Below are 12,107 nucleotides of genomic sequence, written 5' to 3'. Positions count from 1 at the left end.
GCATTTTGAGTAAGTTTCTGGGTAGTGCCAAAGCTGCTGATCAGGGGACCATACTGCTGGTCTGAACTCGATGTTGGGTCTTTTTCTTTGCTTGGGTGTTTGGATTATGTTAGACCCACATGTGAGAACCTCATTTCTTGGTTTTCATTTTGATGTCAGATTGTTATTTTTTTTGGTCACATATTGTAATTAGTTTCTGTGTTCAGTTTATTTTGTTACTGTTTTGTTTTAGTTAGTGGTAGGGAGTAATGGCCATGAAAATAAGCTGAGGATTTTTAAAAACAACAGCACCATGTTATTCATGCTACTACCAAATACAAGCTGCATATATTAAGAAGCAGGCATCGTGTTTACTGTCACTGTAGCACCAGTGATTGTATTTCCATTGTGATGCACTACTTGATTTCATGGCATTTTTTTGAAGATTTAATTAAATTAATACTTTTATTTAAGAATATCTTGCTAGTTATCCTTTCTGTGATTGTGGTTTTCAGTCTGTCTGCCCTCTGATGGAGAAGGATAAGAGGCTTATGGAAGCTTCCTGATGGGAGAGACTGACTGAGGGGGAAACTGGGTCTTGTGCTGATGGGTGGGGCCATGCTCAGAAAATCCAATTTTCTGTTGATGGGTGGGGCTGTGTTCCCTCCCTGCTGCTTACTATGGTGGAGGTAATGAAGACAATGGGACCTCCTTCAAAAGGTCCCGTGCAGGCACTACTGATCTCCGTGCCCTCAACCCTGCAGCAGGCCACCACCAACCCGTGCCTCTGCCAGAGACTCCTGGACACTCCCGGGCAAGTCTGGGTCAGTCTCCTGTGGGGTCACTGCTCCTTTCTCCTGGGTCCTGGTGCACAAGGTTCTGCTTGTGCCCTCCGAGAGTCTTTTCTCCAGTCCTGTGTAAGTCCTGGCAGCTCTGTGGTGGGGCTGATGGCGACCTCCTCCAAGAGGGCTTACACCACACCCAGGTCTGCTGCACCCAGAGCCCCTGCCCCTGCGGCAGGCCACTGCTGACCCGTACCTCCACAGGAGACGCTCAAACACACTTCTGTCTCAGTCTCTGTGGGATCTTTGGGTCCTGGTGTGCACAAGCTGAATTTAGAAAAGGCAGAGGAACCAGAGATCAAATTTCCAACATCCACTGGATCATCAAAAAAGCAAGAGAGTTCCAGAAAAACATCTACTTCTATTTTATTGACTATGTCAAAGCCTTTGACTGTGTGGAACACAAGAAACTGTGGAAAATTCTGAAAGAGATGGTATACCAGACCACCTGACCTGCCTCTTGAGAAATCTATATGCAGATCAGGAAGCAACAGTTAGAACTGGACATGGAACAACAGACTGGTTCCAAATCAGGAAAGGAGTGTGTCAAGGCTGTATATTGTTACCCTGCTTATTTAACTTATATGCAGAGTACGTCATGAGAAATGCTGGGTTGGATGAAGCACAGCCGGAATCAAGATTGCTGGGAGAAATATCAATAAGCTCAGATATGCAGATGACACCACCCTTATGGCAGAAAGTGAAGAAGAACTAAAAAGCCTCTTGATGAAAGTGAAAGAGGAGAGTGAAAAAGTTGACTTAAAACTCAACATTCAGAAAACGAAGATCATGGCATCTGGTCCCATCACTTCATGACAAATAAATGGAGAAACAATGGAAACAGTGAGAGACCTTATTTTTTGGGGGTTCCAAAATCACTGCAGATGGTGAGTGCAGCCGTGAAATTAAAAGACGCTTACTCCTTGGAAGAAAAGTTACGACCAATCTAGACAGCATATTAAAAAGCAGAGACATTACTTTGCCAACAAAGGTCCATCTAGTCAAAGCTATGGTTTTTCCAGTTGTTGTGTATAGATGTGAGAGTTGGACTGTAAAGAAAGCTGAGCACTGAAGAATTGATGCTTTTGAACTGTGGTGTTGGAGAAGACTCTTGAGAGTCCCTTGGACTGCAAGGAGATCCAACCAGTCCATCCTAAAAAATCTTCCCTGAATATTCATTGGAAGGACTGATACTGAAGCTGAAACTCCAATACTTTGGTCACCTCATGTGAAGAACTGACTCATTTGAAAAGACCCTGATGCTGGGAAAGATTAAAGGCGGGAGGAGAAGGGGATGACAGAGGATGAGATGGTTGGACGGCATCACCGACTCAATGGACATGAGTTTGAGTAAGCTCTGGGAGTTGGTGACGGACAGGGAGGCCTAGCCTGCTGCAGTCCATGGGGTTGCAAAGAGTCAGACATGACTGAGCAACTGAACTGAACTGCTAGTTATCCTTGGCTCTTGATTGTAAATTAGCCAGTAATTGAAGTATTTACAACATCCACTGAAACCGGTAAAGCCTGTATCTTCACTTAGAACAACATGCTGATCATTCCTTTCCTCCTAGATATTCTGCCATTCTGTTTTCCTCTGCCATTTGTTATATACTTTCTTTTATTTTCATGTTATACATAAATATTCCCTTTTCTTTATTCTTTTCAAAATAGATCTTGTTCTTAATGCTGGCTTTTAAAATTATAACATGTGCCATAGTTTAATTGTCTTCTTTCTATCCAAACTTAGGTCCCCTGATTATAATTTGTTTTCATTTTCCTACTAACAGTTCTAAATGCTGCTGTACTGTCTTTGGTCTCTCTTCTATCCTTCCAATGCTTATTTCTGATCTCTTCACTTCTTTGACTTATTTTTCTGTTCAGGCATTTACCATCACTTCATTTTGTTTAATTAGCTCCAAGGTGTGAGTAGTAATTTGGTTCTTTAAAGTAAAATTTGTATAGAAATCTCTGTTTTTTCTTTTGATTTAATATTATAATCACATTAGTTACACTTTTTCCACAGTGGTTTTTTTCATGTTGCTCATGAAAATACATATGCATCTCTCGTATTGTTAGGATAGCTTGATGATTATTGTACGTCAGACTTCCCTTTGCAGATGGATTTGATTTACAAATTGTTCAGTTTTAAAAAAATCCTTCCCTTATATCAATCTTTCTGTTCAATTTAAGGTTAGACTATATGTTCTCAATGATTCACTTAAATGTTCTGTGCTAAGAGCATATAATATAGGGGTGATCAGTAAAAACATTGTTGTTGTTATTATGGAATTTAGCTTTAGACTGTTGGACACATGTAAGCAAGAATTCTGAGAATTAATAACAAACTTCACAGAAGATGTGACATTTGAGATTTAAGGGCGAATAAGAAAGAGCTAACTAAGTTTCTAGGCAGGTAGGAGAGCATGTGGTAAGGTTTTTTTTTAGTCTATTTATTTATTTATTTTTTGGAGGCTGATTACTTTACAGTATTGTATTGGTTTTGCCATACATTGACATGAATCCACCACAGGTATACATGTGTTCCCCATCCTGAACCCCCCTCCCACCTCTCTCCCCATTCCATCCCTCTGGGTCATCCCAGTGCACCAGTCCCGAGCATCCTGTATCATGCATTGAACCTGGACTGGCGATCCATTTCACATATGATAGTATACACGTTTCAATGCCATTCTCCCAAATCATCCCACCCTCGCCTTCTCCCACAGAGTCCAAAAGACTGTTCTATACATCTGTGTCTCTTTTGCTGTCTCGCATACAGGGTTATTGTTACTGTTTTTCTAAATTCCATATATTTGCATTAGTATACTGTATTGGTGTTTTTCTTTCTAGCTTACGTCACTGTATAATAGGCTCCAGTTTCATCCACCTCATTAGAACTGATTCAAATGTATTCTTTTTAATGGCTGAGTAATATCTATTGCATATATGTACCACAGCTTGCTTATCCATTTGTGTGCTGATGGACATCTGGGTTGCTTCCATGTCCTGGCTATTATAAACAGTGCTGCGATGAACATTGGGGTACACGTGTGTCTTTCAATTCTGGTTTCCTCGGTGTGTATGCCCAGCAGTGGGATTGCTGGGTCATATGGCAGTTCTGTTTCCAGTTTTTTAAGGAATCTCCACACTGGGAAGGTTTTGAGGTAGGAAGGGGAATGACTGGAGAAAGACTGTGAGCAGAGTGGAGAGTGAGAGAATAGGGAGGCAGGGAGCAGGCTGTGTGGAGCTTGATAGGCTGTGTCCAGGGAGGACGGCTCTGTTTCTAGGAGGAATTGAACATCACTGTCTACTTAGGTTTAAAAAATTCTTTATAGTCTTACACTATTTGCTTCAGTTTGATCTAACTTTTTTTGTTGCCAGGGACATTCTTCGTCTTCATCAATGCCTGGAATAGTTCCTGATGTACAGGGAGAACACAGGAAATACTGGCTGAATAATTATAAGATGAACAGGCAGGATAATGATGGAGGGATGGAAAAAGGTAGATGAAAGGATAGAGGAAAAGAAGGACAGTTGGAGAGAGAGACAGAGTGAAGGGTAGATGGAATAAGGGAAAAGACTGAAGGATATAGAGAGAAGTGAAGTAAGGAGTGAGAAAGGAAAGAAGGAAGGGAGTAATTAACAAAAGAGTGAATAGATTTGAAAGAAAAACACATTTTTAGGTTTAAAATTTCTCTTTGACTATCAGGGTGCTAATTTATGAATACTTATAGTAGTCCAATTAAGAGAAGGTGATAGATAGCATGGGTTGGGGAGATGCTGATGACATGCAAAAAGTGGAGGAATTAATTAGGAAGTAAACTTGACAGGACTTAATTAGTTAGGGATTAGATGTGGAAGTCGGGGACTACTAGAGGAAGCCTCAGTTTCTGTGAGCTAAGAAATAAAACGCAGATGGCCTTTCAGTTTGCAGAGAATTCCAGTACATCAGTTCTCTCTCTTGCTTTCTTCCTTCCTTCCCCTTTCCCCCTCTCTTTCCATCATTCTCAAATTTTCTCTCTCTTTATGATTCTGTTTTTTTTCTTCCTCTTCTTTCTCTCTGTGTCTCTGAGTATGCACTGCTGTTGTGTTAGCAATTAAACTAATTTTATATGAAAGCAAATTTTTGCATGTGTTCTATGTATTCTGTTGTTGTTTTGCAAATAAATACATAGTTTTTTGGGCACATAACATTTTAAGAAGCCTGTATTTTCCTAATCTAAAAGGTGAAAATAAATGCAATGAGTAGTCTGTTACTCCTTAATAGGCTAGTTCTTGAATATTATGAATGCCTGAAAGCAAGTTTCTTTTAAATGATTGTGGGTAGATTTCCATTTCTTCATTTCTAAAAATATGGAGTTGGACTAAGTATTCTGTAAGATCCTTTTTATGTAAATATTCTAACTTTGGGGGAAAAAGGGTAACTAGAAAGGAACAAATGTGAAGTAGCTACCTTAGGTGTTTTTTTGAAAAATGAGGCAAGGTTTAAATAAATGAACAGATACCATATAATATCCTATATGTTGAATGATATAATTGAGTTCTGTTTTATCCACAGAGTCTCTCTTCCAGCTCCTTTTGGAAATCACTGTTCGAAGTACTGGAATGAACGACAGCACAGGACAGTCTCTGACAGCACTTTCCTGCGCTTGTCTCTTTAGTTTGGTGGCTTCCTGGGGAGAGACAGGAAGGACACTGCAGGCCATCTCTGCCATCCTCACCAACAATGGCAGCCACGCTTGCCAAACTATTCAGGTATTTCATATCTCAAGCTGCTTAGAAATGGACACGAGACCAAGTTGCCATTTCGCCTCAATTTCTGTCAATCGGAATTCACTGCTTTTCCTCACTCAGCACAGTGGTTTGATCTGTCCCAGGTTGATATATAAATAACCTAAGATAGTTGATCTAAGCTGCATGTGTGATTAACTCTGCAACATGAAAGGTATAATAAAATGAAATTTGGCGAAAACTTAAATCTTTAGTGTAGTTTTTATGTCAGCACTGCAGCCTCGTCTTCCTTTGACATGGTCTTGCTCTCTGTCCTCCCCCACCTCCCATCTTGCCCTGAATTTTCAAATGCAGAATTCCTTCATAGTTTCTATATATCCCCATTGAAAGAGAAGCATATGTTATTTTTTCAATGTTTCTAATCGGTTATGATAGTTTTTCATGGATTGATGTGTTTCTGAGCTATTTCTGCTTCACATACAGAAATTTTTTTTTTGAGCTTTTACTGGGCAGTTGTGGAATAAGCTCTTCATCCTTGTTAGTGATGAGAAATATAAACTTACTTATAGGTGGACTTGACTTAATTCTTTAGAAATGTTTTCTGGAAATTGAGGAAGAAGTTACAATTTTAAGTCTCATGCATTCTTTTCTGGCCCCTTGGATGACCTCCAGAACATGTAGAAGGGATGCCTGAACCCTGTCATTAGCAGCCAAAGATAGTGAAAGGGGATAAATGGGCTACTGTCTGTGACTTGTTCAGCAATTCTGAACTTTCCTTATCAAGTACGAGCAGTCTTCTTTCTCTAGATTTCTGTTCTTATTCTTTTCCCTCTTTTTGTCCTGCCTGAAGTCCTCTTTCCCCTCTTTATTATTCTTAACTTATTTTGAAGTCCCTTTAATTTATTGATTTCCAAACTGTTCTCTGCTGTGCTTTGAATGTGAAAAATGAAAGTGAAAGTCACTCAGTTGTGTCCGACTCTTTGTGACCCCATGGACTGTACAGTCCATGGAATTCTCCAGGCCTGAGTACTGGAGTGGGTAGCCTTTCCCTTCTCCAGGGGATCTTCCCAATCCAGAGATCGAACCCAGGTTTCCCACACTGCAGGCAGATTCTTTACCAGCTGAGCCACCAGGGAAGCTTTGAGGATTCAGCAAAATTTCAGTTTAAATGTATACAAATACTTTCAAAATTTTAATAGAATATCACAAACATTCAGATATCCATGCCAAATGTTAAAAATATAGTGACCATATATACAGGTTCTTATTAGAATCCAGTGATTTTTTGTGTGTAGATTTATTTGAGAGGATATGACATGAGATCTTAAACAGTGAGTTGAAATTAGCCAGTGCAGAGGGAGGAGGTGTTGGTGTTGGTGGTGTAGAGAGAGAGAATAGTCTTGGTGTCTATGTGCTAAAGCATGGAAAGAGCAGTAAGAGTGGGACACTGAAAGCTGGAAAAAGTTTATGTAGTTACAGTGTAGAGAGCTGTCAGATAGCAGAGACAGGACTTGAACCCATGTCTGTCTGGCTGTAGTTATGCTCAAGCATTGGGCTGCACAAAACTACTCAGTCCCCTGAACCAACAGCCGAGGCTCTCTAAGGACCTTCTCCATCACTGTATACCCAGCTCTAAGTCAAAGGCCATATTAAAACCTGTTATCTTAACATGACCTATAATGTTCTTCATGATTTGGTCCCATTTCACCTACCTATTCATTTCACGAAACTCTCTTGGCTGAGCAATGATTTGGAGCAGGTAAGAAAAGCCTTCTCCAAAAATGTAACTGTTGCATCTCAAATTATCTGGGATCCAAATGCATATTACTTATCTTGTTCCAAAAAGCTTAAGCTGAGACTTTAAGGTATGGTTGGTCATAATGTGAGGTCTCTTATTGGAAGAGACTAAAGATGAACTGTAAAGATGAACTCCAGACTTCACAGACCTCCCACTGACACACCACCACTGAATCTGAACTCACAAACAAAAAGGACATAGAAAAAAGGCACCAGCATTGAGAGTTAACAGAAAGAAGCAAAGCAGAATCAGTCTTGCCAAGTCTCTCTCTCTATATATATATAAAATTTATTAAGTATGTATATATTTAATATGGTTAATGAAGTGTCAAAAGTATTATTAAGGAATAAGGATATACAAGATAATCAGATCAGAAAACAAACCAAATAGAACTACTGGAAATGAAAAACCAAATGGTTACAATTAGAAACTTAAAGGATGAGTTAACCAGTGGATAATGTAGTTGAAGATAGAAGCAGTGAACTGAAAGATAGAGGAAGAACTTATTCAGAATGCAACACAGAGAGATAAAACATGAAAAATAAACATAGATAGAGAATGAGAAAGTTTGAAGTATCAGTACAATCTGAACTCCATAAGGCCAGTAATAGATTTGTGAAGAGACAGTATTTGAAATAATGGCTAAGATTTTCCAGAATTGGTGAAAGACTTGGAATCCTCAGATTAACAATGTCTAGTTTATCAGAATAAAATTTCTAGGTCCTGCCACACTGTTGTTGAGAGGTCAATAGGAGAGAAAAAGGGGTACATCTGAGATTTCTAATTGTAATTCTGGGTTTTCTTAAAACTAACACTCAGAAAGCAGGAGACAAATAGGGCCATGTTGGAGACGCCTAGTTTCTGCTCTGCTCTCCACCCTTGCAATCTCCACAAAGATTACAATAAAGGATTCTTTTTAAAGTATAAACTTCTAAGAATGGGACACATTTCTAGAACGTAAATACTGGGAAAGCTTAAATCTAAACTTCTGAAGAAGCTAATACCCACAGAAAGTAAGTTGGTGTTCACCTAAAAATACAGATAGAATTTAGAATTGGAAGTAATAGGTGCCTGGAAAATGGTGGTGAGGGGAAAAGCTAAAGATAGACTGGGAGTCTGTGTAATGAAAGCTCCAGAACCTCAGAGCCCTTCCTCTACACTTCCCAGCCAGTCACCTGTCCTCTTCTCCTACCCTTAAGAGTTAGGTTTTCTGTGTAAAGAAATTGAGCCAGAGAGGCCAGGGAAAACCAGGCACCGTTGAGACTGCAATTGAGGAGCCAGGCTGAAGACGGAGATTAAGTGAAAGTCCCCATATTGATGATGGCCTTCCTCCATCCTCAGAGTTCCCAGTATACTGAGAGTGAGGCTTATAGCTTCGAGGAAAAAGACTGGAAGAGTCTTCTTTGGAGAAAAAAGTGAGGAAAGACTTGCAGATACAGACATTTAGCAGGGAATGAGAGACCCTCCAGTGAAACTGCTGAACTTGGCGGGATCAGTTTGAGGTGAGCTCGCTGTCTGTCAGACCCTATTGGTGCACAGCAGCTTCCTGAGGTGAGCTCGCTGTCTGTCAGACCCTGTCCATTCACAGCAGCTTCCTGTCAGTTTTTTTAGTCGCTTACTCTTTACAAATAAGTCTATAGCCAAGTATTTGGAGAAGGAAACAGCAACCACTCCAGTTTTCTTGCCTAGCAACCCACTCCAGTTTTCTTGCCTAGAGAACCCCATGGAAAGATGAGCCTGGCAAGCTACAGTCCATGGGGTTGCAAGAGTCAGACACAACTTAAGAGACGAAAGAGAGAGAGTGAACCAAGTATTACTGGGTTGACAGAGTCCCCCAAATCAGTAAAAATAGTAATAATAATAATAATAACAATTTTGCTGAAAAGAGTACAGGGAACAGAAAAACTCTAAGTAATTTGTATTTTAAAGAGGGATGAAAAGATGATTATTTACATTAAACAGCAGTATTTTTTAAAAATTCAGAACAGAGATTTTGCAAGTTAAAAATATAAGATCACAATAAAATCAGTAGAAGCGTTAGAAGTTCAGATTAAAGAGGTCCCCTGACAATAGAAAACAGAGCCAAAGAAAGAAAATAGATTATATGAAGTAAAATTAGAGAATCCTTCTAGAAAATCCAGTTTTTAATAGGTATTCAAGCAGAGAGGATGGCTTCCTGGTGGCTCAGTGGTAAAAAATCTGCCTGCCAATGCAGGAGATGTGGGTTTGATCCCTGGGTGAGGAAGATCCCCTGGAGAAGGAAATAACAACTCATTACAGTATTCTTGCCTGGGAAATCCCATGGACAGAGGAGCCTGGTGGGCTGCAGTCTATGGGGTCACAAAGGGTTGGACACATCTGAGTGACTAAACAACAACAAGCAGAGAGGAAGAAATCACCTAAGCTTCATAAGGAGACTTCCCATCCCCCATAGATACCCATTTCGTATCGACAGAACCCACACTGAGTGCCCAACACAGTGAATGACAGAAAGACTCACATCAAGTATAACTTTGGAAAATCATAACACCATAAAGAAAGAATAGCAGTCCCAGAGTGCAAAACCAGGTTATGTACCAGAGATTGAGCAGAATGTTGTTGGACTTCTCAAAAGCAGCATTGGCATAAAAAATAACAAACAGTGCCTTCAGAGTTCTGAGGGAAAATGATGTTCACTCTATTTAGCTCAGCTCTCAGTGATGTGTGAGGGAAGATAAAGATGATTTTGAACATGCAAAACGTGGAACAGTTTCAACCTCTGTGACTGCCCTTGTCCTTAGGGAGCAGGGCTTCTTGAAGGATATTGCCAACGGGAAACATTAGAGATAATGTTTGAGAGGAACATGAGGAACCCATAGGGGTAGGTATAGAAGAAACTTAGCAAGTGCAAAAATAGGGCAATTGTTGGCTCAGTGAAGAAAAAGAAAAAGAAAAATTATGTAAGAAAAATACAGTATGTGATACAATTTTGTTCAGTTCTGCACCATGATCACACAGGCACAATAAAATGACTTCTGAATAATGCTTTAACTAGAGATGATTATATAGCTCAATTTGGAGGATTTGAGAAAAAAGGAAGAGCATCATTTTTGATAGTAGGTTCATTAGAAAGTATCTGAAACAACAAAAATTGAAAATGAAGCTGTGGCATATAAGAATGTGGGTATCAATTCTAGATAAGACAGTTTTAAGTTTAGTTACTTCTAGGGGGAGAATTTGTAGTATTAACCATATACATAAATAAAATTTCATAAAAGTAAAAGTTCTGTGTTTTGATTGGGTCAGAGGCCTCAGATCTCAAAGGGGAAGAGGAAATATCAGTGAACAGTGTGTTATCCCTCTGAATCTCTGCCCTCTAGAACAGTGCTGTCCAATAGAAGTATACTGTAATCCACCTATGTCATTTAAATATTTCTATTAGTTATGTTAAGAAGATAGAAACAGATGAAATTAATTTTAATAATGGATTTTCTCAACATATCCAAAAATAATTTCAACATGTAATCAATATGAAATTATTAATAAAATCTATACTTTTTTTTTTTTTAACTAAGCCTTCAAAAGTCAGTGTGTATTTTATATTTAAATCACATCTCAAGTCTCACTAACCCTAATTCAAGAGCTCAGTACTCACATGTGGCTGGTGGCTGCCATATCTGATGGTGGAGCTGGAGAACTGGAGCTGACACAGTGCCCTTGGGTCTGGCCCTGCAGTCAGATACGTGGCAGGTGGCAGCCATCTTTGGGTAGTGAAAGAGAGGCAGAGAGTGAGAAGCAGGGGGATTTCTCTGGGGCCTGACTATTGGTCCCATGCTGGTGACTTTTGAGGACTCATTTAACACAAATACCAGATATTTGATAAGTATTGGTTAAATGAATGCTGGATAAATACATAGTTCATAAAATTAAGTTTTCGCATCACGGAAAAATGTTGATGTTAATGGGTACTAGGCATAATAAAGAAACAATGTAAAAGAGAATATTGGAAATTTTGTTTCATCTGTAGAAGAGCAGTATTTCTCTTATGCTTAATTTTGTACTTCAATGTCATGCAATATATTAATGGATGTACATATCATACAAAGATACCATTTTGATTTGTGTGTACTCTAATACAAAAAATATGTTTCAATATTCATACTTTTTACTAATCTAGTATGTTAACCTGTGTTTTGGAGAAAAATGCATATTTCAGTGTTTTTGGTCACAAAGCAAATTAATGTTCTTTGTGTTTACATTTTTGTTTTGTCCTGCTTGAGATTTGTTTCTGATAGATTTTCAGTTGCTACTTTTTGCTGACATGCCAAATATGATCCTTCTGAATGTTTTTTCTTATAAATGATATATTAATAAAGTATCTTTGTGTTTGAGATGTTTGAAAATGACTGTGTTTTTCTTCTGACTAGGTGCCAATGATACTGAATTCACTACAGAGAAGTGTACAGGCAGTGTTGGTGGGAAAAATTCAAATTCAGGACTGGTTTAGCAATGGCATTAAGAAAGCAGCTTTAATGCACAAGTGGCCATTAAAAGAAATATCTGTTGATGAAGATGATCAATGTCTACTTCAGAATGATGGATTTTTTCTGTATCTGTTATGTAAAGATGGATTGTACAAAATTGGCTCTGGATATAGTGGAACGGTTAGGGTAAGTGATTTTTCTTTTTTGGGTAAGTGATTCTTAATCAGAGTGGAAGTTATATCTTACACTGAATTATCTTCTGTTTGTTTCTTGCTTTTAGAGTGCCATCTAAGT

The 12,107-nt window shown here is 38.9% G+C and overlaps 1 protein-coding gene across 1 annotated transcript in view; it reads left to right on the top strand.

Moving 5' to 3' along the window:
• The window catches only part of MYCBP2 (MYC binding protein 2), a 265,188-nt gene that overhangs the window by 53,541 nt on the left and 199,540 nt on the right, over positions 1–12,107 (top strand). Inside the window, exons 5-6 of the mRNA XM_068984559.1 lie at positions 5,380–5,576; positions 11,757–11,999. Coding sequence (XP_068840660.1) covers positions 5,380–5,576; positions 11,757–11,999 — 440 coding nt within the window. The remainder of the gene's footprint in view (positions 1–5,379; positions 5,577–11,756; positions 12,000–12,107) is intronic.

This window comes from Capricornis sumatraensis, chromosome 12 (genome assembly GCF_032405125.1).
Source record: "Capricornis sumatraensis isolate serow.1 chromosome 12, serow.2, whole genome shotgun sequence".
Taxonomy (NCBI): Eukaryota; Metazoa; Chordata; class Mammalia; order Artiodactyla; family Bovidae; genus Capricornis; species Capricornis sumatraensis.
This window is presented reverse-complemented; position numbering and strand designations above follow the sequence as displayed.